Genomic DNA, 23998 nt, shown 5'->3' with positions numbered 1-23998 from the left:
AAGGAGCTTGAACGTGTTTTTCCCAGCTACTTCTGAGTCACCGCTGGCGTGTTTGGGGTTCTGAAAAAAAGCTGGCCTTGTCCCACGTGGGGAACAGAGAAGGCATATCCAACAGAAATGCAGATCTGCGTGACGGCGGTGCTCCCTGCAGGCTGTGCTCCCTGCAGGTCTGTCCCAGCAACAAGGCCTCCACCATATCCCCAGCAGGCCGTTCCTTTCCCGTCTTCCTCTGTGCAAACTTCAAACCCTGTATGGTTTTCTTCTCAGGGACCAAAACTGCCGGGTTCAAGCAAAGCAACTCTCTGTAATCATTTAGCATGCATCCTTTAAGAACTTAATTTTTTTTGAGTCCTAGAGATTCTTTTTCTTAGGAAACGGAGACCTCTGCTACAACCTGGGCTGAGTTGGTTGGCTGTCATCTGCTGCCTAAATAAACTTCAGGGTCTACTGTGTAATGTGGAAGCTTCTAGATTGCAAGATAGCTAGGAACTAGGGGCTCTGGTTTGTTTTGTTGTTGTTTGTTTGTTTGTTTCTCCAGAAAGTGATGTGGGATTTATCCTAGGGTGAGCACCACCCCTGAGGCCACCCGGCTTCAGGAGTGTCCAACACCAATGCTAGGCGGGGCCTTGGGAGTCACCGGGTCCAAGGTGAGAAAACAGGCCCGCAGAGTTGGTGGCAGGTAGACCAAGAGAGCTTTCATTCCAAACAGACCGAAGCTACGAGGGTGAGCACAGCGCCTGTGGGCTCAAGACGTGGTTTAAATGTTTTTTCCTTTTTTTATTTTATTTATATTTTATTGATTTTTTACAGAGAGGAAGAGAGAGGGATAGAGAGCTAGAAACGTCGATGAGAAAGAAACATCGATCAGCTGCCTCTTGCACACCCCCCACCAGGGATGTGCCCGCAACCAGTGTACATGCCCCTGACCGGAATCGAACCTGGGACCTTTCAGTCCGCAGACCGATGCTCTATCCACTGAGCCAAACCGGTTTCGGCTGTCCTTTTCTTATTGTTCCCTCTTAAGCAATCAACGAGCCCTTGCTAACCTTTTGCCACCGCTGCCTCTTCAAACCCAGAGGAACTGAGAGTTCAGGGTCAGCTGAGGGAGGTGCCCGCGAGGCCCCTGGACAGGCTCAGCCTGGACACGGCAGAGACGCTTCTGGGGGCTCCGTGCTGCCTCGGGGAGAGAAATAGCCAGAGCCCAAGCCTCTCCCCGTCCTCAGCATCAACCCACGTGCCCACCGCCTCTTCCAACAGGCGGCCTCCAGGAGCCCCTGCCGGAGTGGGGACCACAGCCAGGGGCCCGGGCGGAGGAGCCCCGGGCGTGCCCGGAGCCCGGCTCCCCCGGGCAGCTGCGCCCAGAGGTGGTCCAGGAAGGCGCCCTCAGAGAGCCGAGGCGCCATGGAGACGCGGCCACGGGCCCGAGGACCCCGGGTCTGACCCGCCAGCACATGCCCGACCTGCCCGAGGGCCCCGCAGAATCCGCGTACCAGCCCCTGGGGACGAAGCCCGAGGACTCAGCGGGGCGTCGCTGCAGCCTGGGGCTGCTGGGGCACCAGCCTTTGGGAGGCCTGGGTCAGGAGGGGCATCAGGGCAAAGAGAGGCTGGGGGGCGAGGAGGTCGATGAAGACCGGGACATCGACGAGTCCTCGCCCCAGGACTCCTCCCCTCCCTCCCAGGCCTCCCCTCCCTCCCAGGTCTCCCCAGGTCTGCAAAGCTCCCCAACCCAAGGTGGGCCAGCCCCCCAGACGGTTCCCAGAGAAGCCACTGGTACCCCAGGCTTTCCAGCTGAGGGTGCCATCCCCCTCCGTGTGGATTTCCTCCCCAAAGTTTGCACAGAGCCCCCGGCCTCAGAGCCCGAGGGGCCCAGCGCGGGGCCCACGGAAGGGCCGGACGGGCCCCCCGCGTTCACGTTCCACGTGGAAATCAAAGCCAATGTGCAGAAGGCACAGGGAGGAGGCTCCCAGGTGGACGTGGGAGGGGCTGGCGAGGACACAGAGCCCCCGAGCCCCACTGAGGGAGGCGACACCAAAAAGACTGACCTCCGAGAGCCGCCTGAAAAGCAGCCTGCGGCCGGGCTGCCCGGGAAGCCCGCCAGCCGGGTCCCCCAACTCAAAGGTCTGTGCCAAGAGCTCCTCGGCTGCTTCCCGGGAGCCCCGTGTGCCACCCAGGCTGCGGGCACCGCCCCTGAGCTTCTGGCCCCCGCGACTCCTGCCGCTTCTGGGTGCCCACCCACCGCCAGGGAGTGGCCGCCTGGGTCCCGCCGCTCACCCTCCCGCGGCCCCCTCCCGCCCCCGGGCCCTGGACGCACGCGCCCCCTCACGCTTGCCCGCATTGTGCATGTCACCGACACCCCCACCCGGCGCTTCCTGCCCTGTCCGGTCCCCCAGCCACCGGGCTTATCCTCACAGTCCATCGGCCCACAGGCGGTCGGTGGGCCGTACTCCCGAGAGGATAGCAGCTGCTCCTACTTGTGAGGGCCCATCCTGTGCCTTCCATTTATGGCCCAGACCCCTCCCGACCCTCCCACGTGGGTGTCATGAGCCCCACTTGGCAGATGAAGAAACTGAGGCTCAGAGAGGTCACGTCACTCTCACGGAAGGTTACCGAGCCCCCAGGGGCCGAGCCAGGGTCAGACGCCGGGTGGGCCTGCTCCGAAAGGAAGTGCTTCCCAGTACCCCACGGCGACTTCCAGGCGGTTCCGAAGGGAAGCCCAGAGACGCTCTCGTCAGCGGGCAATGATGTCTGTGCGGCAGGTGCCACACACAGGCACGTGGAGTGGCCAACAGCCCACCCGGGGCCTCGGACCCAGCGACCCCGCCCCCACTCACCCCGCAGGAGGGACAACGAGCAGGAACAAAGTTTTCCTGTTCAGAGCAGCCCCCTTCTTGAGCCCTAGGAAGCAAGACCACAGGAGCCCTTTGGGGGCTGGGAGATGGGAGGGGGGCAGTTTCCAAGCGTCCTGTCTCTGTGTCCTGTCAGGGAGGGGACCGTTTACAGCCCACAGCAGCTGCCTGGCCACGTCAAGTGCCTCCATGCACGTAGGGCCCTGAGCATGTGAGCGTTATTGTCAGGGTTCAGGCATTGGTGCTACGTAGGCTGTCAATGGCAAACATCGGTTACATTTTTATTAGAAAACTTGGAAGTGTTGTAGATGAAGGAAGCTGTGTGCTTTTAAAATGTAAAACAGAGGCTGGTGCCATTTTGGAGCCCAGCCCATCTGGTGTCCAGATGGGCTAATACACGTATAATACCTTAACATTTAAAACAGAAAAAGAAAATCCTAGGTCCATTTAAAAATATCCCAAGTCCCAAAATAGTAGGAGGCAAATAAGTGTGGCTTGACTCATTACAGCGCCGCTTGCTGGAGACGGTGTTTTATAGAATCCTGGTCCACTGGATGCCCACTGGCCCAGGTCCACGGTCCAGTGAGCTGAGACTAAACCAAGTGAAACGGGGTTTGCTGGTGCAGGACGTGTCCGCGTCTTTAGTAATCTAATGCACACGTTGACCCTCTGAGAAGGACCCAGAGGATGAATTCCCCGAAGTTATTTGATCTCATCTGCTTCCATCTCCTGGGAAACGCTGGCTTCGCAGACGCCTTGGTTGTGACATGCATGATGGCCGACTTGGGCGAAGGCTGTGCACCAGGTCCTGGGCCCTGGCTAAGAGTCTCGGGAACCTGCATTTTCATAGCCTCTCCTGGTGGTTCATCACAGTCAAGTCTGAAAGCCTCTGGCCACTAAAATATCCAGCGTCCGGTAGCCAGTGAGCAGCTCCAAGAGGCCCCGTTATCCTCGGGGCAAAGGGGCTACAATATTGAAATCAAAGACAAATCTATAATCAATCTTCAACAATGAATGTCAACAGAAGGAGAAGGTCAGGCAGAGGTGTCCCTGGTAGACCAGGAGACCGGTTTTTCACCAAGGGGTGTGGCTTTCTAAGCACAAAAGTGGTCAATGGTTTAGTCCTAAAGTCCAGAGGTCATCGGCAGGATGCTTAATGGTCACCAGTTATTAGCTAATTTGGGGAGATGCAAGGGTTAACCCCGGTGGTGAGAAGACCCTCCAGGGCTGGGTCGAGGGCGGGTGGGGCTCACTGGAGAGCAGCCGGGGCCGGGGCCCAAAGCCCCCATCAGTGAGGGGCTGGCTCTGGGAAGGCAGCTCCTTCACCCTGACCCTGGGGTGACAGCATGAGCAGGGGTCCTGCAGGGGCCAGAGCCTGGCTGAGCGGCCCCATCTGCGGCCCCGGGACTTTCAAGAGCCGCTCCCTGGGGAGGAGTGGGCCCAGCTGCGGGGAGGACTGGCCCAGGCAGAGGCAGGAAGGGAGCCCGTGAGAGGCAGGGCCTGCCTTCCCTGTGCCGAGCGTGCCCGGAAGCTGCCTCTGCGTCCCCTCTGCATGTCCCCACCCTCGGCCAGCCTGCTGCCCCCGTCAGGGCGCTCCAAGCCACGACCCCAGCGTGCTGCATTGACACTAACGGCGAGAGACCTAACAGGCTCCAGGGGAACGAAAATCAGCGGTTCCCACCGAGCCCGCCCGCACCGAGCACGTGGCCCTGCCCTGAGACGCCCGCCCAGCGGCCCCGCGCCCCGTCCCGGCGCCCTGCACACGGGCGTAACGTCCGTTCTCCTCCTTTTATATCCCACCAGCTCGCATGGTCAGCAAAGGCAGAGACGGGGCCGGAGCCGACGACAAGAAAGCCAAGGTAAGCTGCTGAAACCTCGGACTGTCTGCCGCCGTCGAGGCTGCCAAGGAGCCGGGCTTTGTGTCTGAATTAACTTTTATGTACAATGTGTGTCTGCACACGTGCCACTGAGGCACAACCGCCGTCCCCGGGGCTGTTTCCATGCCAACGTAAAACCCCAGCGCTCAGCCGTGTGCTGCGTGTGCCAGGGCAGGGCGGTGGGCAGGCCCGGGTGCCGTCCCGTTAGCCGAGTTTAAAGGAGGTGCTCATGGTATGTGAAGAAGGTACGTTTGCCTTTCCTGGAGGTTGCACATCTCACACTTCCCGCTGCAGGTCTGGGCTCAAAGAAATTTGGACGCACACGCACACCGGCTTAAGATACATAGAAACATACCATTCCCTTAGGGCCGTGGTCGGCAAACTGCGGCTCGAGAGCCGCATGCGGCTCTTTGGCCCCTTGAGTGTGGCTCTTCCACAGAATACCACGGCCTGTGGCGAGTCTTATTTTGAAGAAGTGGCTGTTAGAAGAAGTTTAAAAAATGTGGCTCTCCGAAGAGATTTCAATCGTCGTACGCTTGGTCTTTGGCTCTGAGTTTGCCGGCCACGGCCTTAGGGGGCTGAGGGAGTGTTGAGCAAGGATGTGATCCCTAGGAGAGCAGCCTACAGAGAAGGGCTGGCGAGGGCGGGTGGGAAAGGCGATCTAAGGCAGCAACCGCACAGCCAGGACTGGGAAGAGAGGCCTCATGCCTTCCGGGACTGCTAAGCAGCTGGGCTGGGTGGCTGCAGAGCTGGAGGGGGTGGGGGCGCGCCTGGCGGAGGAGGGAACCTCGGCACACACCTTGCATGCTCAGTGGACAAGAGTGACGGCCGCGGTGCCATCGATGCCGGCTTCACGTCGCACCACGGCGGCGATTGGATCACGGGCTGTGGCCAGTCTTCAGAAGGGACCCCGGGATCAGTAAGCGAAGCAGCCTGTCCCCCTCCACCCCGCATCCCACCCTCCCCAGCCAGCACTGCACCCAGGACCTCCCATCAGCTGGAGTCACTCCCCTCAGTGGCTTTGGCTCCTGTGACGGCACAGGAGTGTTTTCCCAGGAGAACCCCACTGTGGCCCCAGAGGAAGACCTGTTTTTCTTAAAGGCGCTTACAATGCCCGTCACCAGTTCCGCCTGGAAGGTCTGGGCCTTCATCGGCCCGGAGCCCTGAGGGAGCCCCAGGTGCGAGAGGCGAGGGTGTTGAGGGCCACTCCCCAGAGCGCTGTCCTGTAAGAAGTCAGGGCTCCCCATCCCGAGACCCCGGGAATCAGCGGAGGGTCCTGCAGAGAGTTGCGGGACTGGGCTCTGCCCTTGGTGCTTGAGGCAGTGGCCACAGCTGCTTGCCAACCATGATGCACATTTAGGGGAACCCCAGCCTCATGCATTCGTTCATTCATGCATTCATTCATTCATTCATTCATTCATACATTCACTCCCGCACATGGTGCCACGTCCTGCCCTCGACTTGCTCACAGTGAGGGGTCAGGTCTCTCAGAAACCTCGTAGGGAGCGCTGCCTTGTCACCTGGGGAAGGAGGCACTGCCAATCCCCACCCCCAGCTTTTCTCCCTTTCCGCCAGCCCCAGGACCTCAGCTCGCATCCCTCCCCTCACCCTCCTCCTCCTTCCCTTGGCCGTCCTCCTCGCTGAGGCTGGCCACAGAGAGGGCCTCGGTCACTTCCGTGGGGAATGCCAGGGCGATGAGGAACAAGCCCGAGAGACCAGGGGAAGCCTCCAGTCAGGACCTGCCCTGCGGTCGCTCAGCCCTACCTCTCGACGGGGTCCCCTAGGGCTTATTCCTGAAAGTGTGGCCCCTCCTCTCCCAGGGCCACACGCCCCGGTCAGAGTCCCCCCACACAGCCGTCCAGTGCAGCTGCCCCTGAGGCCATCCGGCTCCCCGACACCTGTCTCCTGGCCTCCGCCCCACCCGGGGCCTTTCCTTAAGTGGGCCGAGATCCAGAGCAAACACTGGCCAGATTAGCGTTCACCAGATTGTGTTCTCTCTCTCTCTAAAATCTGTTCTAGATTTGAGAGAGAGAGAGAGAGAGAGAGAGAGAGAGGGAGGGAGCGCTAAGTGGTGTCGGGCAGAGCCTCTGAGACTGAGAACCGGCCCAGCCCTGACTGTAGCGGTGGTACCAGCCTGTCAGTGAGGGGAGGGCGCCGGGTGAGCCCACCAGCCCGGCTCCGCACCCGGAATTGGGCAGACGGCGAGGCATGTCGGACGCTCGACAGGCCGCAGAAGTTTTATTGAGGAACATCCTAGACTCGTCTACTTTGGGGATCTCCACCAACTCTTTGGACATGAAACACCTATAAATAAATCAAAAAAGTCTCCAAAGTGGGGATGGGGTGGGGGGTTGGGACGGGCACCAGAAAATCCAATGGGATCGAGACAGAGCGTGCTAGGACTTCTCTCCATTTTTGGTCTTCCCTTTTGAAAGCTCTGTCACACGTGCGCTCCACAATGCGCTGCACACATTGGCTGGCCGAGTCTGTGCGGGCCGGTGACGGCCGCCCAGGGTGCGTGATCCAAACCGGTGGAGCTCCCCGCCGTAGACCGTCCCCACCCTCGTGCGTTTGTGTTACCGTCCTTTTTCCGTTTGTTCCCCTCCCCCCGTGTGCTGACTTTCATTTTGATTTTGTTTATGTTTATGTTTATGTTGAAGACATCCACACCTTCCTCTGCTAAAACCCCGAACGGTAGGCCCTGCCTTAGCCCCAAGGGCCCCCCTCCTGGTAGCTCAGACCCTTTGATCAAACCCTCCAGCCCTGCCGCGCGCCCAGAGCCACCCTCCTCTCCCAAACACGTCTCTTCCGGCACGCCCCGAGCCGGCGGTTCTGGAGCAAAGGAGATGAAAGCCAAGGTAAGGAAAAACGCCCCCGCCGAGAACCAGGCTGCTCCCATGTGGTTCTCCCGGGTGTGTTTCTTTGAGCCGGAAAGACCTAGACGCACCGCACAGAACCGTTGAAATGGGGATGGGGCCTGGGTGCCATCCTTCTCCGCTCCCTAGTGCCTCCTAGCAGCAGCCCCAGGCGCCTGCAGGGACCCTGCCATGAAGTCGCTGCCCTCGTGGGGCGCCCCTGCCCACCCTGGGCTTTGGGAACTGGAGTGATTCCAGATTGCTCCCTCTGGTTGGCTGCCAGCTCGCTGGGCAGCACCGCCCACCGTTAGGTCCTTGGGGAATGCCAGTGTCTTTTCCGAGATACGTGTCAGGGTCATCGACCGGGTTACCAAGCCTGGGCACTGCTCCACCTCCAGCCGGTTTGCTCATCGACGCTGTGTCCGCCCACCATGGGCTCTCAGCGCACCTGCGGAGTCGCTGAATCCCAGGGTTTGGGGAGAGAAAAGCGTACGACTTAGCTCAGAGCATTCTCGGTCAAGTTCAGCACCCAGGGTGCTCGCGGGCCTCTGGTGAGACCGGCCGCCCCAGTCGGATCCCGGAGGAGAGGCAGAGCACGGTATCCGCGGGGAAGGGTCTGGTGTCCTGCCGGATGCAGCCCTGGTGGAGAGTGAACCTGAGTGTCGCTGTCAGCTCCACTGCCTTTCTTTTTTTTCTTTTTCTTCTTAAATATATTTTATTGATTTTTCAGAGAGGAAGAGAGAGGGATAGAGAGTTAGAAACGTCAATGAGAGAGAATCATCGATCAGCTGCCTCCTGCACACCCCCCACTGGGGATGTGCCTGCAACCAAGGTACATGCCCCTGACCAGAATCGAACCCGGGACCTTTCAGTCCGCAGGCCGACGCTCTATCCACTGAGCCAAACCGGTTTGGGCTCCACTGCCTTCCATGCCTCACGCCAGCACAGCTCCCGCCGAGAGCTCCCCTGGCCGTTCCTCCGGAGGAAACAGTGCTCGGAGCCTGGCGATGGGGTGGGGCTGTGGGGCTGTGGGGCTGTGTGCCCAGCCAACGCTAGTGATTGTAGAGGCATTCGTTGCATCGTGTGGGCAACCGGTCACCCCACAGCCCCCACGCGTGGCCTCATTTAGAACCAAAGTGGTCTTAAGTGGCATGGACTCCACGTCACAACGGCCTCTCCCGGCCGCAGACACCACTCTGACCTGCTTCGGTTACAGGGGGCAGACACCAAACCGGGAACCAAGATCGCCACGCCCCGGGGAGCGGCCCCTCCAGGCCAGAAAGGCCCGGCCAATGCCACCAGGATCCCAGCGAAAACCACGCCGTCCCCAAAGACCCCGCCGGGCACAGGTAAGAACCTCCCCCGGTGCCCGGCCCTCGTCCCCGAAGGCCCTGACCGGTCATGGCTCCGGCTGGCGCCCCGGTGCCTTCTGTCCACTGAGCGCTGGAATGCGCGCGCTCTCCCGCCTTCCTGACGGTTCTCCCGGTTAGACATGGCATCCCCGCCCTCTATCCCTCAGGCAGGCGTCTTCAAACTACGGCCCCGAGGGCCACATGCGGCCCACAGAGGAGTCTGATCCGGCCCGCCAGGTTTTTTGGGCAGTGAGCGCAGCCGAGGTGTTACAGTAGGAATTAGTAGTTCATATAGTCCGGCCCTCCAGCTCTCTGAGGGACCGTGATCTGGCCCCCACTTTAAAAAGTTTGAGGACCCCTGCCTCAGGGTTTGCACAGCTTCGTCTACCAGCTGGCTGGAAGCAGGAGGAGAATGAGGCCACGTGGCTAACAAGAGGCAGGAAGGCGGCTTCTCTGAGCTTCTCTTGACCCCCCTCCCCACAGTCCAGGGCCCCAGGGAGGTGTTTTGACTGTGCGTGACCTCACACAGGGCGCGGCCTCTGCCCAGCCTCACTTGCCGGGGTGTTGGGGACCCTCTGACAGAAGCCGAGGGTCTTTGCTGATCTGTTGCAGGTTGTCTGTCTGTCCTGTGCTCCTGTGGTGCTTTCAGAACAGCTGTCCTCTTGGGGGTCTGGGGAGAGCCAGCTTAGCCCCCCTCTCCCACTGCCCGGGAAACATGTCTCAGGAGACGGGATAAGTCAGGGGCTCTGGCCTGCGCTGGCTGCGGGAAGGTGCTCGGGGCCTGTGGGTCTCTAGGCTGCGCCTGAGCCTGGCCCGGTCCGAGGACACACTGCTGCCGGGGCCGGGGCGGCAGCTCAGAGCCCTTCCCGGCTGCAGGCTTCTGTGTGGCATCCAGCCCGGGTTTGCCCTAGGGCCGTGGTCTGCAAACTGCGGCTCTCGAGCCACATGCGGCTCTTTGGCCCCTTGAGTGTGGCTCTTCCACAAAATATTTTGAAGAAGTGGCACTAGAAGTTGAAGTTTAGAAAATTTGGCTCTCAAAAGAAATTTCAGTCGTTGTCCTGTTGGTATTTGGCTCTGTTACTAATGAGTTTGCTGGCCACTGGCCTACGGGCTGCCTACAGGAACGGCCGCACATTAAGGCGAGCTGGTTTGCTTTCCCGGATAATGTTTTCTCGTGTGTGTGCTCCTGTGCTGTGGGGGGAGGGATTGTGACTGGACTCTGCATGGGACTTGGATCCCACTCTCTGTCACCACACACGAGGCCGTCGGCTCACACGACTGGAGCCGCGACTGGAAGCACAAATGTGCGTCTCCCCCGGGCGCTCCCTTGCTCTCGGGCGGCCGCCTGCAGGCAGACAGAGCACCCCGGGGCCCTTGACCTTGTGTCCTGACAGACAGGCCTGCACCCGGGATGCCTTCCCTGCCTCCGCCTCAGCCCGGGGGCCGGCAGGGCGCCTCAGCCTGGAGGAGAGCTGGCCCCTCAGGCCCCGTTCCCGCGGACTGTAATGGGGTTTCTGTGGGCTTTTCCTTTTAAGCCGCTGCCGCGCCAGTGCAGAGAAAGCCACCCCCCGCGGGGCCCAAACCTGAGCCAGGTAACGCCTGCTCGGCCAGGGGTCGCCCCTCGGTGCGCGGCTGTTTGCGGCTGAGGTGTGAGAGCTGGAGGGCCTGCTTCCGGGCCGCGGCGTCACTCGCAGAGCCGAGCGGGGCGGTGGGCTTCCTGCCTCCGCTGTGTGCGGTCTGAGGAGCCGAGTGTCTAACCCTGTGTGTTCCGTGTCCTGCCGGAGGGCGGGCTGGGGGCGGGAGCATGTGCTGGAGCCGCCTGCGGAGGCGTACCCGGTCCCTGACCGAGGCCTGCGTGTGACTCTCCCTCTGGCGTTTATTGCATGTGGCCTGCACAGCCTGGGAGGACGCTTCTACCTGTCACCACCTCCGGGCTTCAAACCACAGCCCTGGGGCTGTGCCCACGTCCCCCCTTTTCAGATGCGGACGCAGGCTCAGGGGTCACACCTCAGATGAGGTGGCACAGAAAGGGTCTGAAGCCACCGGGCAGAGTGGGTGGGTGGGGGTGGGGATGAGCCTAGAGGGGAGGAAGGTATTAGGTGGGAAAGGAGAAGAGGCTTAATTGTCCTGTTGCCACAGGAGCTCGATGGCTTTAGGGTTAAACAGACACTCACACTCTAAGAAGGACCTGCTTCCTCTCCCCTGGACCAGCCGCCTCAGAGCGGAGGGAAGCTAAGCCGCGGCCCCTGGGGCGCAGCACGGGGCCCAGTGGCTCTCGGGCAGGGTGTCTGCTCCAGATCCGCAGGGGAGCCTGGGAGAACAGCTTTCAGGCCTCACCCCTAGAAATTCTAGAAGATGCCCGGGAATCTGCATCTTACAGCTCCCACTCCCCCTCACAGGTCTGGAGGCTCTGACGCAGGGTCCCTGGGCCACCCTAGGAGAACCATGAACCACGGGAAGTGGAGCAGCAAGCGGCTGGAGGGCAGTGGGGTGTGGGGTTCGGGGTGCGGGATGCAGGTCAGGGAGCCCTGGGCAGCGGCCCCCTGGGGGAGGGCGGTCCCAGCAGCCTTCCCGTAGGGTGTGACAGGCGCACTGCATCTGCCCTGCTTCGTGGGGAAGGGCAGGGCCGGGCCCGGGCATGGGCATGGCTTGTTTGGAGAGTGAGGCACAGGTGGGCATGACGCAGGCATAGCGTCTGCAGCCGGGGAGGCTGGGGAGGGCTGGCGGGAGAGGGGCCTGAACCTGCTGAGCAGCTTAACGCTCCCCCTGCAGGGAGAGGGTCTCAGGGCCCAGAGGAGGTGGCCCTGGTCCTGCCCTTGTTCCGGCAAAGGCCGCCTGGGGTCACACTGGGGTCACACAGGTCCCACGCCTGCACACACATGGCCGCCCGGCTCCTCGCGGTGGGCTGATCCCTGTGCTGGGTGTGAGGCAACCACGGGCTTGTCGGAGACCACGCAGCCGGCTGGATCCCACCGGGAAGGGTACTGTCTCCCGCCCCAGCGACAGGCCAGGCAGGAAGGAGGTGGTGAGCTCCGGGGAGGCCTGCCGAGCTCCCGGCCTCTCCACCTGCCTGAGGCCGCCCCAGCCGGCCACGGCCCCGGGACCGAGCTCCGGCCTCACTCCCCCTCTCTTCCAGGCGAACCTGGGAAGTCGGGGGATCGCAGCGGCTACAGCAGCCCCGGCTCCCCGGGCACCCCCGGCAGCCGCTCCCGCACCCCGTCCCTGCCCACCCCGCCCACCCGGGAGCCCAAGAAGGTGGCCGTGGTCCGCACGCCGCCCAAGTCGCCGTCCTCCGCCAAGAGCCGCCTGCAGACCGCCCCGGTGCCCATGCCCGACCTCAAGAACGTCCGCTCCAAGATCGGCTCCACCGAGAACCTGAAGCACCAGCCGGGCGGCGGGAAGGTAAGGGCTGCGGGGCCGCCTGCCCCTCACGGGGCACCCCCCCCCCCGAAAGACACTGGGGTCACCCGCTCCCCCCGAAGGACACTGGGGTCACCCGCTCCCCCAGAAAGACACTGGGGTCACCCGCTCCCCCCGAAGGACACTGGGGTCACCCGCTCCCCCCGAAGGACACTGGGGTCACCGCGAAGCCACAAGGGCCTGCGCGGGGGAGAGAAAGGGCCGGTTCTCCCCCCCGTGTCAGCCCCGGCTCGCCAGAGGACAGTGGCTCTCTGTGGCCCGGGGGCCCGCGAAGTGGGGTGCCCAGAGGCCTGCCCCGGGTGGGAGTGACGCAGCTGGTCGGTAGGGGGGTGGCCGGCGTTTGTGGGACGTTCGCTTGGGTCAGGCTTCTCTCTGCCTCCAGCTCTGGGGCAGTCTGGGTTCCATTCTGAGCGGATTCTTCTTCCAGGGGCAGGTGGGCGCTCGTGGAATGTTGGGGTTCCCTAAAGGTGGGGGCCGGGGGCCGTGAGCAATCGAGGGGCTGGGGTGGAGGGAGAAGAGGCTGGCCTGGGCCCTGCCGTCCTCCTCTTGTCCCTGTCCCCCGCCCCCCATGTTTCCTGGGCCTGGCCCGGGAAATGCCACGCTGGGGACCGTCTCCTCCCAGCGCCAGGGCCAGAGGCCGGAGCCCGAGGAGGGGACGGCCAAGGCCTCCCTCCTGGACTGGAGACCGCACTCCCTCCTCGCGTGCTCCCGCTCGGCCTCCCCCCGGCCACCCCCTCCCTTCCCCTCCCCTGTCAGCACACCGGCCGCCCCCTCCTTCCCCTCCCCTGTCGGCACACCGGCAGGGAGGGGAGGGCTCCCCTGAGGAGCTGCTCTCACAGAACCACCCGCGTGGCAGGCCTGGGGGCGAGGGCCTGAGCGTGTGCATGGTGGGCACACAGGGCCGCCCTCCCTGCCCACCACAGGGGGCACGGGGACGGAGAAGAGGGGGGTGTGGGGAGCTGAGGACCAAGGCTCTGCTCTGGAGGCCACGGGTGTGTGATGGGCTTTGGGCTGGGCCTCTGGGGGCGGTGAGCCTCCTGGAGGCCGGGCGCCTTACAGACCTTCCCGGCGGGACAGCTGGGCTCCCCCCGCGGCGCCCTCGCACCGTTGACTTCGTTTATGACTCCGGGCCGGGCCCTGGGCGTCCCTGGAGGAGGGCCTCTCGGAGGCCCGTGAGGGTGCCTCACCGAAACCCCGCGGGCCCGTCCCAGCCGGGGCCTGCCCTGCCGGCCGGCGGGGCCAGGCGCCTCTCCTTGGACCCCAGGGAGGCCCTGGGCCGCGTTCACTGCCGTGCGGTCAGCCTCCTCCCGGAAGGCGGAGACAGCTGAGGGTGCCGCTCTGAGGCTGGCCCTCCTGCGAGGTTTAGGGGCGGAGGGGGCTCCAGGGACTTGGTCTGTAAGACGGTGGGACCCTCCTGCCGGGGTCCCTCTGTTTTCATAGCAGGGGGACCGTTTGCCCGTTTTGAAAAATGAGAAGCAGCCCTTCCACCACCACCCCCCTTACCACCACTGCCAGTTTGCACCTGGGGAAGACTCTGCAGCTGTGACCAGCCGCCCGGAGGGACCGGAGCCCTGAGGCTCACAGCCTGCGGGGCTGTCACACACCAGCGACACCCCGTGTCCTCCCGCCACCCCAGGGTCAGCTGAGGTTGGCTTGGAAGGGCTGGGCACCTTTGGCCCAGTTCTGGCAGCTCCGCTGAGTGGCAGGGCTGGTGGAGGGGACTGGCAGGGAGAGGAGGCTGGGAGCCGGGCCGGGCCTGAGGCTCAGAGGGGAAGGGAAGGGGCCCCACATGCCCTTCTCCCCTGGCGGACGGAGAATGGGGACCTTTCGTAGGGCCTCTCAGGGCGGGAGGAGTGGGAAAGCGCAGAGGGAGGGGCGACAGCCGTCCTTGATCCCATAGAAAACCCAGACCATTGTCTGAACCAAAGACAGGCAATGCCACCGCTGCCGAGAGCACTGCCTCAGTCTCCGGGGCTGGGAACGGGGAAGGGAGCTGCTCGCGTCCATGGAGAAGGCTCGTAAAGCCAGCCCTGTCCTCCGTCTGGCCTGGGCCGGCGGCTCCTGGAGGCGACGCTCAGGCCTTCGTGGGCTGTGGCCGGTGCGGAGCCCGCTGTGTGGATGTGTGGGTGTGTGGGCCGTGCACTCAGCTAAGGGGCGCCCGCTCCCTGGATGGAGGCCCAGGACGAAGGGAGAGCAGCCGGCCTGGCAACCTGCAGACCGAGAACCTGGGCCTTCCTGCTTTTGTCGTTGGCTGCAATGATGGGGCGGAGCTTGCAGAGTCCAAAACGGAATTCTTAGCTTTGAGAGTGCGGAAGCACCACTTGTTCCCTCCACAGAGCCAGAGACAGATGGAGCCGAGGCCGGCAAGGCTGCAGCTGCGGGTCCTCGGGAGCCGGGAGCTCTCCTCCCCACCCGCTGCCAAGGAGGATCACCTGGGGCGGGGGAGGGGGTCCTCTTACAAATCCTGACAAAGCCGGAGCCTTTCCCGGGTTCGTGAGAACCTCAGGGGGCTCCCAGGTGTTCCGACGTGTAGTCCAGGCTAAGACCCCGGGTCCCCCAGCCAGGCCACCCCCCCTGTCTTGCACCTCCCTCCCCAGGAGTCTGTCTGAGCCTCACTCTCTGTGAGGGGAGCAGGGGAGTTCAGCCACGGAGGCAGAGGACCAGAGTTTAAAAGGAGGCCCAGCTGGGTAGCTCAGCTCGTTAGTGTCATTCCGATACCCCGAGGTCGCAGGTTCTGTCCCCAGTCAGGCCACGAGCAAGAATCAACCAACGAACGCATAACGGAAACAGCAAACCCATGCTTCTCTCTTGCTCCCTTCCTCTCTAAAATTATTTTTAAAACATTTTTAAAATGTAAACTTTTTTTAAAAAAAAAAAAAGCTACTCGCTGCCAGCGAACAATGTGAATTGGTGAATTGGCAGCCTTACATCCTGGTGAGAGAGAGCACGCAGGCGGCAATCAGAAGCTGGTTCCTACCTCCCTGTGTCATTCATCTAACATTTCTGGGGCACCTCTGAGTGTCAGGCCCTGTGCTGAGTTCCTGCCCCCAGGCCCAGGCCCGGGGAGGGACACACAAAGGGAGCGGAGAGGTTGGCCAAGGATGCGGGGGGGGGGGGGGGGGGGGCGGGGGCAGCCCACACCATCGAGGGGCCCCCACACGTGTTGTGGAGTGTCATCCGCAGTCTCGTGTGTTACCAACAGCTCAGAGAAGCCAACCAGGGCAGACCCTGGATTGGACCAGGACAGCTCCCCCATCCCCCTTCAGAGTGCTGGGCCTGGGCGGGAAGAGGGCCGTGGGGAACCGCACGTGGAGATGTTCAGAGAAGCAGCAAAATACAGTCAGAGCTGGGGGGCAGGGGAGCGGGGTCTTAGGCTCTGTTCGCTCCCACAGGAGCCGAGAGAGTGGCCAGCTGCTGGAGGAGGTCTGCCCTGGCCGGCAGGGCCCTGTCCTCTCGCCAGGATGCGGAAGGGAGGGAGCTGGAGGGACCCGCGGCAGAGAGCCCAGGCTCAGCTGTCAGGCCGTCAGGGTTGAATGCGAGGGGAGATGGGGCAACACCAGCCTCAGCCGCCCCTCTGTGTGGTCAGTGGGGGCACAGCAGGAAGCGCAGGGGTCCCGCGGCCGTCCAGGGTCAGAGAGAAGGTGCACTTGGCGCCAAGGCTGCCTGGTTCTGTGGCTGCCAAGGGTGAGCAGGGATGGCAGGGTCAAAGCCCCAGGCCCAAGCACGGGGGTGGCCTGGTTGGCTCCGAGCAGACAGAGCTAACGTCACTTCTCCGGAGGGGGCCCTGGCCCGTGGCTGGAATGCAGAGGCCCAGGCTGGACAGGGCCTAGGAGCCCTGGAAGGACAGGAATCTGCTGCCAGGGCTCAGGCTGGGAGCGACCTGGGCTGCAATGTTTCCAGCGGCCACAAGATGGCGGTGGAGCGCTGTCAGCATCTGTCTCGCTTCAGGAAGTATTTCTAGATTCATTTGTTGACACAGTCCCAGCTCTTATTTTAAAAAGCACAGGTGACGAAATTTCGGTGGAGTGAAGTGAACGTTTGCCTGTCCTGGACGCGGGGGAACCTGGGCTAAGGTGTCGGGCCCGCGCAGAGCCGGGCTGGGACCCTCCCTGGGCACAGCACCTGTGTTTGTGGAAAAAAATCTTGTGCAAATCATTTTAAAGAAGCGTGGGGCAGTCACTGTTTAAAGGAACAGTGTAAACAATTCTACAGGCGACTTCCCTGTTATTGGCCTTCTTCTCTGGCTGGTTGACTTAACAGGACCTAGATAAACTGTGTTTCCGTGTCAGTTCTCGGGCTGCGGCCTAGCCTTTCCCACCAGAACATCCATCCCACTCCCAATCCTCAGCCCTGGGCCTCTTGAGCCTCGTGAGGGGAGGTCGCCCAGCAAGCCTGGGGCAGTGCTGGGGGCAGTGCTGGGGCAGGCCTCGCAGGGACAGCCAGGACAAGGGGCCAGCAGGGAGCTTCTGGGGGAGGGCTGGGCCACCTGGAGTACCTGGAGCAATCTTAGCGCAAACGGAACAAGTTCAAGGTCTAAGGCAGGCTTGGGACTTCCCTCCAGGAAGTAGATTAAAGCAAAGTGGACCCGCCCACCTCACCCCACCCTCTCCCCAGGGCCAAACCCTGGCCACAGGAATTTCTGGCCTGACGAGGAGTCTCCAGACTACTATTTGGAGCTTCCAAAACATTGTTCTTCCCCGTGATGGGTGTGTTCAGTGTCCGGCCAGACCTGAGGCTCGGTATCACACACGGTACTCCAGAGGAGAAACTGTCTCAGGATTCCAACTTCAGAATGCCAAAAGTTACCCTTTTCCCCTCCTTTCTGTAAGCCTGACATTCTGCCAAGGGTGTTGGCTTCACTGGATGACTAACGGTAGTTTGTGTCTGCTTTGTGCATGTTCTTTTGTCTATTTCCAAACCCCATAAAAGGGCTACTGAGAGCTTGTTGTCTTTTTTGTGGGACTGGAAAAAGGAATTCACACTGGAGGGAAAATTTCTGTGTGTTATGTTATTACTTAATGAACTCGAATTGTTTGATGAATTTCTTGTGTGGATTTTACAGAACACAGGTTATTTTCCTTGCAAAACTGGTTAAGTTTTATTTGTCAGAGAAGAGGAGTTATGTAACCCATCTCGTTTGCCTTTTTACCTTGGCTTCCTGGAAGCTCAGAGTTAAATGTAATGAACCATCTTGTTTATGTGTGTGTGTGTGTTTAACGATTTTACTTTTTTGAGAGGAAGAGAGAGAGAGAATGACATCGATTTGTTTATGCAAGTCATTGGTTGATTCTTGAATGTGCCCTGACCAGAGATCAGGCAACCTTGACATATAGAGACGAAGCTCTAACTGAGCTACCTGGCCAGGGTGTAATAATCTGTCTTGTAATTGTCAGTGCCAATGGCACCTGTTCTCTTTTCATTATCCTCTACATTTTCTTGTTTTATTACTGTGTGTGTGTGTTTTCTAATTCTAAACTGCTCTTAGGGAAAGTAGACTATTCTCCCTCTGAGACTTATCCAGTTGGAAGTTGTAAATAAAAATGATTCCCAAGGAGGAAGCTCAAGGGAGACTCCTTCAGATCCGAGGGCGGCACACATTGATTCAAAGGCACAGAGCTGAGACGACAGCAGCTCCTTCGGCAGCAGCTTAGAAAGCCCATCCCTCACCCTGCCTTCCACTCCCGCCGGCTAAGGCTGGGTCCCCACGCCTCCCCGCTCCAGAGAGAGAACGCGGTGTTCCCGGGGAGAGTGCTGTTCTATTTGACTTACGACACTACAGCCCTGAGGACTGACAGCTCAGGCCAAACACGGCCGTCACCTCTGTCGCCTGCGGCCACAGACACACCCAGACCCAGATTCCCGTGCAGCTCAGCACCGGCTGGAGAAAGTCGCTGAACCGCCTTGGGCTCTGGCCAGCTCCTCACCCGTAAAGGAAGGTGGCGAGAAAGGGGTCGTGGCATTGGACAGTCATCCAACCGCTAACGGAGGGGGCGGTTTTCACATTTAAAAAACAAGGGAGACGTTACAAAGAAAGAGGCTGAACAGGCGTCTGTTAGAAAGAGACACACCTACTAGCAAAAGGGGGCAAAGGAGCCATGTTAGGAGCCATCAAAGACTCGCAGAGGAAGCCAGCGAGGCAGTGCCCTCTGTTAGTCAAGGGAACAAACACAACGCGTTTCTGAACGCCCAGTACCATCGGGCAGCTCTCCGGCGGGCCCCCTGCACAGCGCTCTCCGGGAAACCGACCCGTCCTCAGAAAGCCATTGGGAGGTGTGGGGAGCATTTATTTATCACTGCGGCCTAGAAAGCCTGCCTCTGGGACCCCGTGCTTCGGAAATAACCCGAAACAGGGAGAAGCTCCCTGCAGGAAGGTGCTCACGGGGAAGCTGCTGTTGATGTTCTTGAAAATGGAATCAATATAAACGCCCGAGAGCACAGGTGCCGGGGGCACGTTACTTGGTGAGAAACAAGCTGTAACACGTGTGGCGGCTCATGGCCGCCCTTCCCCGCACGTGGTGGTAGTTGGGTCCACAGGAGACTTCCCGGGGATGCAAGGAAACCTGCGTTTTTAACCCCCGTTTTCAAAGTCACCATGTTCTGGTATTTTTCTAACGGAAAAAGTACATAGCTTTTCAAAATATATGTTTTTTCTGATTTGAGAGAGAGAGGGAAAGGAGAGTAACATTGGTTGGCTGCCTCCCTCCTGCACACAACCCCCCTCCCTGCTTTCCGGGGACCTGGGGCGCCCTGGCCAGGAATTGAACCCTCGAACCGGGACCTCCCGGGGCACGGGACAAGGCTCAGCCGGCCGGGCCGGACAGCCAGGGCACAGCTCTCATGGGGAGGCACCGTAAGAGCGTGAAGAGGTGGGCTCCATATGTTTCCCAGGGGGTGAGGTTCAGGCTGAAGGAGGCGGCTGGGGTGCTGGCCTTCAGAAGACTGCTGTCTGTTCACACAGCCAGGGAAAGGACATCTAAAAATACCTATCAGTGTGATGGAAGGGTTAATAACCTAATAAAGGAAAGGCCATTTTAACACCCAAAAGTAGGAAGGACAATTTCGCTATCAGATCCTCAGTTCTTCGTTTTGCTGGGGACCTGGGGACCCCTGGGCGGCCGGTGTGGGCTCCTTCCCCCCCAGAAACGAGCCCGGCCAGGGCCCGACCCCCAGCCACAGCACCCCCAACCCTGGCCTCCGGGCAGCAGCCCCAGCCAGGGCCCCGAACCCCAGCCACCCTACTAACCCTGGCCCCAGCCATTGTTCCCAAAAGCAGCACTGAGGAGGTCTCAGGGCTGTTTTCAGGACTTCAGAGAGTCATGCTGGTTCTTTCTTTTTTTTATATATTATATATATATATATTATTGATTTTTTACAGAGGAAGGGAGAGAGAGCCAGAAACGTTGATGAGAGAGAAACATCCACCAGCCGCCTCCTGCACACCCCCCACCGAGGATGTGCCTGCAACCAATGTACATGCCCCTGACCAGAATCGAACCCGGGACCTTTCAGTCCGCAGACCGACGCTCTACCACTGAGCCAAACCGGTTTCGGCTGGTTCTTTCTTTAAAAATTTTTTTTTTTTTTTTTTTGAGAGAGAAAAGGGAGAGAGAGAAACAGCCATAAGGAGAGAGCATCGTTGACCGGCTGCCCCCCCCCCCTCCCCGTACGCGGATGGAGGGCGGAGCCTGCACCCAGGCCTGCGCCTGGCTCAGCGGCCGATGCTGGTTGTGAAGGGGGAGCGGCGTGCGGCTCCTTTTATATCCTCGCGGCCCCTCGGCGTGGCTGAGGGGAGACACCTGCGGCCGAGGGCGCCCTCACCCAGCCGCGCCTCCTCTGGGCCGTGCTTGTCTGCGTGGTTCGTGGTTTTTAGGCAAATTGGGTCCCAATCATTCCCCACGAGGATGTCGCCATCCCACCCCGAGCCTCATGGGACGGCAGTGGGACCGCCATCGCCAGGGCCACGCCTGCTCAGGGGCCGAGCGGGGACACTGGGCCCCTCTCCCGGTCCCTGTGCCCCCCCAGGTGCCGATGGCTGAGGGCAGCACTCACCCGCCTTCTGGGCAGAGTCCGCGTTGTCCCCAGGGCCTCGGCCCAGGCCCACAGGCAGCACCACGCGCTTGGCAGAGGCCCTAATTCCAGGTGGTGGCAGGTGCGGGGTTTTCTGAAATGCCCGCAGGTGAGCCCATCGCCTGACAAGCGTGAGAACAGCCACAGCAGGGTCTCTGGAAGGTTCTGACGGGCCCGAGGGGTGTGCGTGAGGGCCCAGAGGGACCCTGTTTGTTCATTTAATAGCCTGAGTGGGCCTGGCCGGGGGCCGGGGGCTCGTTGGTGGAGCATCGTCCTGTGGGTGGGAAAGCTGCCCATTCGATTCGAGGTCAGGGCACATACAGGGCCGCCGATCGGTGTTCCCCTGTCTCTCCCCCTTCCTCTCTCTAAGCAAGTCCTCGGGTGAGGATTGAAATGAAAACACAAGTGAGCACATTTCATTCCCCCCGACCGTGTGAGCGCAGGGCCTCCGTGGCCACGCCGTGTGGGCGAAGGGCTGCCTCCGGGTGGCGCTGTCTGTGGGCCCCGAGCTGTGGGGGGGCCCCCCAGGTCAGCCGGCTGGGCAGTGCCTTCCCGGGCGCCGCCTGGCGCCCCCCCACCCACCCTCGGGGTCCTCCGTGCAGAGCCGGTGAGCTGGGGGTGTCACTCATCCTTCTTTCTGGCTGTCCAAGGTGCAGATAATTAATAAGAAGCTGGATCTTAGCAACGTCCAGTCCAAGTGTGGCTCAAAGGATAATATCAAACACGTGCCCGGAGGCGGCAGTGTGAGTACCTCACACGTCCCCCGCGCCCGGGGGCTGGTGCTGGCCGAGTGGCGTGTGTGTGCCCCCGGGGGCCATTGCACAGAATAAACCGTCCTCGGGCTCCGGCCCAGGCCCCGGAGGGTGCCCAGCGCCCGGGGGTGCCGGCCTGCACCCGCAGCTTAGGGAAGGCGGCTGGTCCTTCCCTGGCCCGTACCTGGGTGTGGGGTCCTCACAGCCTTCACGCGACCCCCCCCCCGTGACCCCCTCACCGCCCCCACAGGCTCCCGGAGCCCCGCAGCCAGCCCCTCCCCGTCACCCGGACAGGCCCACGTGGAGGGTTTCCCTGTGGACAGCTGGCCCGCTTCTGACAAGGGGACAAAGGTCGTGCTGTTCTGCCTCAGAGCAAGGCACGCCCGGTCTCTGGTCCCATTTGTCTGGGCGGGGGGGGGGCGTGCCTCAGCCTCTGGCTCCTGTTCAAACCAGCCCCGCCCCCTGCAGAGGCTCAGATGCAGAGTGCCCTGCCCCAGGGGACCCCCTGCAGCCCCGTTGGTTCTTTATCGTATTTGCTCTGGGCCCCTTTAAATGCACCCTCACTGCATGTGTCCCCGGGACCTGGGGCTGCACCCTCTGCTGCTGCCCTCCCGGCTGTCCTTTGTGGGTGCAAACCCTCACCCCGAGGCTCCCCCACTGCCCCTAGCAGGGAGCAGGAGGTTCGAGCCCCCTGAGGTCCGCTCGCTCCGGGGAGACGAGGTTCCTGAGAGCAGGCTCCCGCTCCTGGCTGGCAGCCGAGGATGGCAGCAACGCCCCCAGGGCTCTCTCTCCAGAAAACGCCAGGCTGGGCCGCCCCTCTCCTGGATCCAGCCGAGGGTTTATTCTTGCAATGTGCCGCTGCCCCCGCCCTGCGCTCTGCCCAGCCCCGCTGCCCGGGATGGGCGCTCACCAGGCTCACCACGCGGCTGCTGCATGGCGCTCCTGATCGCTTCCTCACCAGCTGCTGTCTCCCAACCCCTGCTCCCCTGCCCCGCCACCCACCCCGCCTGGCCCGGTCACATTGCTGCTTTAGCTCTGCCTCCCGGCTCTCGGGCTTTGCTGCAAACTGCTCTCGACCAGAGGAAGAGGCACTGCTTTCCGATTTAACTCGTGTCTGGTCAGCTGGTGGGAGGTCCTGCAGGGGGTGAGCCGGGGTCCTGCAGGGGGGTGGGGAGGAGAGGGTACGTCACTGCTGCCTGAAGTCACAGAACATCGGGGAACTCCCTCAGGGCGCCCCCTGGCTGTCCCGCACTCCCCGCGGGCCTGTGGTCAGCCTGTGACCCAGCAGAGCCGAGGGCGGCCCGGCTGGCCAGGCCCTGTGCTGGGCCCGCCTGAGGCCTGTTTGCAGGAGGAGCCCTCGAAGACAGCTCGTCCGGAGGGAGGAGGCTGCACAAGCTCAGCCTCAGGTGATTCGGGGCCACGGGCCCCCAGCCTGGGCTCCGGCCTCTGGCCTGCCCTCCGCTCTCCGGTCTGGAGGGGCTGCCTGACCAGGCTGCAGGGAAGAGCAGGAAGCCGGGGTCACCCCGTCCCTCCCACGTCCCCCCCGCCGGGGCGAGTCCCCAAAGCTCCTTGACTGCCTCCCGGGGGCCTGCCCAGAGCCCCGCTCCCTCCCAGGCCTGTTCTCAGAATCCTTCATCACCCCCACACCCCCCGGGTGCCGGCTGCCGGCCCTGTGCCCCCCGCCCCCCGCCGCACTCCCTGCCTGTCGGCCTCGATCAACCCCCCGCTGACCAAGGGCATGCGCCGGGTGATTCTGGGGTTGTTCCAGTTGATCCTAAGGAGAAACCTCTCCTTTTTCCCCGGTTAAAGCCATTCCCAGGCAGGAGGCCATCTCCTTCAGGGAGCCTCCTCCTGGCAGGAGCACCCTCTGGTGACCTCACACAAGCTCACTGCTGTCAAGAGTCCCTCCGTGACCGGCTGGGGTCCCCTCACAGCCATGGCGTCGTGGGGAGCCCCCTCAGGAGAGCCGGTTCTTGGGCTGAGATGAGGGGGCAGTGCAGGGCCGCCGTCCCCCTTGGGGGATGTCAGGGTGACCGGGGCCAAGGGGAAGCCCTGGGCCTCAGGCGGGCGGGCGTCTGCTCTCTGTGTCACTGACCCTGGGGTGTCTGCTGGGCCGCCTGTCCCCCTGCCGGTGTCATTCTCTAGGACACTCAGGCGCCCACGGGCTCTCCCAGTCTCCCCACGGCTCTGGGTGCTGCTCACGGACTGGCATTGCCCTTGCTGTGGGGGTGCTGGGTTTCTGGAAGCTTCTCCTGGGACAGAGGCCCCTCTCCACCTCGGGGCCCTCTCCTCTCTGAGGCCCAGCAGACACGCTCTCCGCTTTTCCAGTGCCGCACACGGGGGCGCTGGCCCCATCTGTGTCGTCCCTGACTGTGATGTCTGTGTGGTGACTGCTCTGTGTGTCTGCTAAGCAAATGGCACGGGCCCTGCACAGGGACAGAGACGAAGGGCCCTGCTTTCCCCAAGGGTCCTTGTCCCCCAGTCACCGGTGCAGACCCGGCTCCCAGGGGGGCAGGGTTGGCAGAATTCCCACCCGGCGTCTCCACCTGGGCTGGGTGTGTGCCTCGGACAGACAGGACGCCTGGTCCAGTCAGGCCCGGCTTACACAGCTGCTTCTTCCCGCGCTCCATCCGCAAATAATCCTGTTTGTTCTCTGCCCGCCCCTCTCCCCTCCAGGTGCAAATAGTCTACAAGCCTGTGGACCTGAGCAAGGTGACCTCCAAGTGTGGCTCATTAGGCAACATCCATCACAAGCCAGGTAGCCTCGGCGAGCTCGGGGCAGGGCCTGGGGCAGGGCGGGGTGTTCTGGGGCATTGTGGGGGCGTTCTG

At 61.9% G+C, this 23998-nt stretch overlaps 1 protein-coding gene across 18 annotated transcripts in view; it reads left to right on the top strand.

The window, feature by feature from the left end:
• The window catches only part of MAPT (microtubule associated protein tau), a 57181-nt gene that overhangs the window by 27646 nt on the left and 5537 nt on the right, over window positions 1-23998 (top strand). For 3 of the 18 annotated variants that reach the window (XM_036451040.2, XM_045586365.1, XM_045586364.1), the window contains 5 exons: window positions 4650-4705; window positions 8795-8927; window positions 12067-12332; window positions 21068-21160; window positions 23846-23927. In XM_036451040.2, the coding sequence (XP_036306933.1) occupies window positions 4650-4705; window positions 8795-8927; window positions 12067-12332; window positions 21068-21160; window positions 23846-23927 (630 nt within the window). Of the gene's footprint in view, window positions 1-1257; window positions 2119-4649; window positions 4706-7383; window positions 7582-8794; window positions 8928-10465; window positions 10523-12066; window positions 12333-21067; window positions 21161-23845; window positions 23928-23998 lie in introns of all 18 variants that reach the window. The other 15 variants (XM_036451042.2, XM_045586366.1, XM_036451039.2 and 12 more) reach the window with 10 other exon arrangements.

The sequence above is a fragment of the Pipistrellus kuhlii genome, unplaced genomic scaffold (genome assembly GCF_014108245.1).
Source record: "Pipistrellus kuhlii isolate mPipKuh1 unplaced genomic scaffold, mPipKuh1.p scaffold_m20_p_22, whole genome shotgun sequence".
NCBI lineage: Eukaryota > Metazoa > Chordata > Mammalia > Chiroptera > Vespertilionidae > Pipistrellus > Pipistrellus kuhlii.
This window is presented reverse-complemented; position numbering and strand designations above follow the sequence as displayed.